We start from the raw sequence: 4,293 nt of genomic DNA on the forward strand, positions 1-4,293 counted from the left end.
ATTTTGGTTAATTTATAAATTAAAATGATTCTTTGCTATTTTTAAAAGCTAATTATTTATTAAATTTTGTTAGAAAAAAACCTTTTATTTATAATTGATTGATCCTCTAAAAATAATTTAATTATTTTTTATTTTTATTAATTTTGTTATGTACAATCAATATTATTGAAAGGATAAATTGTTTTATTTTAAATAGCATTAAAATACAAAACCAAACAAGCTGATTCATATTTCGATTATAGTTTATAACTAATAAAATTAAGTGAATAAAAGTATAAAGAATAGAGCTAATAAAATTACATTTATTTATTTATAGAAAAATATGAAAATAAATCTATTTATTTATTTTTTGTAATATTCTAATATGAATCTATTGATTTATAGATAAAATGTAATTTTTACTTGACCTGAAAATATAAGTAATTACTGAATATATAACATAAACTGATTTACATAATCTTTTAACCTATATGTCTAAATAAAAATAAGTTGAAGAAAATTTAGTATACTTATTAGTGTTTTATAAATATGTGATAAGAAATTGGAAATAAAGATTGATAAATATAAATCAAGATAATGTTATATTTAATTCCAAAAAAAGAATTTACTGATATAGAAAAAAACCTAAGTATCGCTAAATCTAATTTTGTACTTTGAAAAATTTTAGTTTTATTTATCTATTTTACAATTATTTAAGTTAGTAGAATCAATCAAATTAATTCTGCATTTTAAAATAAATTTGATACATTATAATTTAATTACACTGATTCTTCACAAATCTAATAAAATAATTTCATTCATAAATCTTTATATTTTATTAGTAGCATTAAATTAGTGTAATCATTTAAAAAAGTAAAATAAAAGTTCAGTTATTTGAAACTTTGAAGCAGATGAATATGAATTCAATTTTATTTATATTTTATTATGGCAGGAGTTGATATTAATGTATTATTTTCTTATTGAAAGCTATACTCGAATCAGTAATTAATTAGATTCATTTATTTTGAAAAAATAGTTGAAAAATTAGTAAATTAATGTTATCATTAAGCAATATGTTAGATTAATTAATGTACAAAAATAAATTGTTATATTTAATTGTTATATTTATTTACTTACTTAATTTTCTTTTGAGTTTACAAAACATAAATTCAATTATAATAATGAATTAATAAAATGAGTTAAGTTCATTTATTTTTCCTTTAAAATGAAATTTAAAAATTTTCTCAGTGAAATAAGCAAGGCATTTATTTAATTTAAAATATTTTACTGAAGCCAAAAATATTTATTTTAATTTGGTAAATTAATTTATGAAAAATAGTTTAAATAAAAATATTCAAAATAAGATAAATTTTCTCATTGTTTTGGATATTAAATAAATTAATAATTTCAAAAATTAAACCAGCAATTGATTATCAAATTACTGAATAAAAACAAATAAAATTCAATATGAAATTTTTTACAAACAAATTGTAAGCAAAGTATTATTTTTTTTATAAAATTACGTTTTCAAAAAATTATTGAATTATCATGAAAGTACTTTATTAAGAAAGAAATAATGATTTTTTTATGTAAATAATTAATTTATTTGTCTATAAAATTACTATTTTTGCTACTTTTAAGCAATTAATTTTTCTACTCTAGTATATGATATATTAATTAATTCAAAATGGTACTATTTAAAATTTTTATTGGCTTAATTATTTTGTATGAAATTACACTCTAATTTAAATAGATCTAGTAAAATTTACAATAAAAAAAATAATTTTATTTTATATTATTTTAACTTTTTTAGATATCAAATTCAGGCTGGTCATATATTTACCTTAAAAATTCCAATTTATTTTAAATAGGAATGAAAATTTATTAGAATAACCAATAAGAAAAACTTCAATTAAAAATATATTAATCTACTTTAATTTTTGATCATAATTTAGAGACTTTTAGGTATATAAGTAAATAAGTAATTAAGTATATTTGTGATATTAAATTAAAATTTATATGACTAAGGTTTAATTAATTAATTTATTATGCATAAAAAGTAAATATAATTTATAGGACAAAATTTGAACAAAAGAAACCATATATATTTAAATTAATTTTTTTCTATATCCAATAACTATTAATTATATTTTAGTTATTGAAATATTTATATCTAACTGATAAGTTATGGCTTATTAATAATTTTCTCTTAATAAAGCTTATATAATAGTTAATTTTTTTATTGAAATATTATATTTTAAAATTTATAAGTTTTTCCCTTTTATAATTTCTATATGCAAGTTTTAGTTAATGTAAATCAACAAATTCATAAAATTCAATAATTAATACAAATTTAATATTAAAAAATAGATAAATCTAATCTATACGATTTTTACCATTTTGGTTTATTTATATTTCAATTAAAAAATTTAAATATTAACCCATAATTTTAGTTTATTTTTGGTAAATTAAAATAAGAAAAGAAATAAATAATATTATTTAAGTATAAATAATATTTAAAAGTTCATAAAAGTAATAAATAATATATTTAGCTTTCAATTATGAGTTAAATTATTCAAATGCTTGGCTTGGCTTTGCTTTTTAGCTTTTAAAAATGAATAACTGAAATACATATACGAATGAATATTTTTAGAGGTTTATTTATTATTATAAGCAAAATGAAATTTGATAAAGGTTTGTGTTATCTATTTAAAAAAGAAAACTATTTAATGTTTATTAAAACTTTTTAGAAAATATAAATATGAATAATTAATTTATTTTAAATTAAAAACAAATTTAAGTTAATTACTCATAATAATTGTAAAAAACATTTTAAAAATAATAAATTTAAAATAAAAAAGTTTAATTGTTTTTTAATTTTAAGATAAAAAAAAACAAACAATGAATTTAAAAATAAATTATAAAACCAAAAAACGATGAGTTTGCTAATCGTACACAAATAAAAAACCCATCAAACATATCTGTACACCATTAAATTTATAAAAAATATTCCTGATCAGAAGTAATATAAAACCAATAAAAGATGAGTGTACCAAAAAAATTTTCAAAATTTAATAAAAATAGGTTGATAAAAAAGTTAAAAATATAAAGTGTAAAATTAGCTTTAAATCATAAAAATTAAATGAAATATCACAATCTGTACCTACACAGTTCGGGATATTTTAATTACAGGATTAGCTATATTTAAAAATGTTTATTTATTTAGCATAAACCTAAAGGGTGAAGAAAAAACTGCATAAGAACAATTAGTATCTAATTCTGCCAATTAAGAAAAAATTGAAGGTAAAATATATAACACCTACCTATTAAAACTAATCTGCATTCTTTCTTTATTTGGTAATAATTTGATTGAGTTTAATCATAATTTTATTATAATGTAAAAATTAGAAAAAAAATTTAATTAAAGTTAAATACAAATTAAAAAATTATTTCAAATGTATAATTAAATAACATAGATAGATTTACTTTTTAAATTTAATTTTATAAAGCAGAAAATCAGAATTGTAATAATAAAATGCTTATTGTAATTAAAGGTAATGCAATTAAGGAAGAGTGAGATTCATTACTAGTTTTATTAATATCAGGAATAACAAATTTATCATCATATTAGTTATACTTATCAAAATATAAGCATTAATACATTTTTTATTGCTTTTCTTAAATTTACTTGGATTCACTTTTACATTAATTTTAAATGCATTGTCCATAGATTTCTGGTGTTTTTATTTCAGATTTACTAAGGCATCTATTTACTACACAAAAGAATGATAATACAAATTGCTTAAAACACTCAGCATCCATTTGGCAGCTTTGTAGCTGTTCTATAAAACATATATCTTCTTATGTTTTATTTTGATCATTAGACATTTTTTAATAAGACTCTTCAATAAATACATTAGGCTATTTCTATTCAAATTATGTTTCGAAATCTTATTAATCTTTTTGATAACTCTAAAATCTTCTTAGATCATCTTCAGGATTATATTTAGCAGCATATAAGCATTAGTAAGTTTGTAAACTTAATTTTTAAACTTCTTCTGAATCACTAATACATTATCTTTAAATACATGATCCATATACTTCTGCTAACTCTCCATCTAATTCAAATCCACATCTTAAAGTAGTACAAGCAAATTAGTTATATGACTTACTAATACACTCTTTTCTATTTTCTTCTTTACATTCTAGATATTACTTGTTTAAGCATTTATTATCTTCGCTAAAATTTTCATATTCTTTCAAATAGTTTAGATAGTTTTCTAACATTTCAGGTGTAGATATATCTTCATCAAA

General features: G+C 17.7%; 1 protein-coding gene across 1 annotated transcript; it reads right to left on the reverse strand. All coding sequences in view use genetic code 6, as the record gives it.

The window, feature by feature from the left end:
- Positions 1-3,495: 3,495 nt before the first annotated feature.
- TTHERM_01499960 (hypothetical protein) lies at positions 3,496-4,266 on the reverse strand (the record flags this gene model as incomplete). The annotated part of the gene is made up of 1 exon (XM_001029467.1): positions 3,496-4,266. The coding sequence occupies one exon, from the start codon at positions 4,264-4,266 to the stop codon at positions 3,496-3,498; it is 771 nt and encodes a 256-aa protein (XP_001029467.1).
- Positions 4,267-4,293: the final 27 nt, after the last annotated feature.

The sequence above is a fragment of the Tetrahymena thermophila genome (assembly GCF_000189635.1).
Source record: "Tetrahymena thermophila SB210 genomic scaffold scf_8254692, whole genome shotgun sequence".
Classification (NCBI taxonomy): domain Eukaryota; phylum Ciliophora; class Oligohymenophorea; order Hymenostomatida; family Tetrahymenidae; genus Tetrahymena; species Tetrahymena thermophila.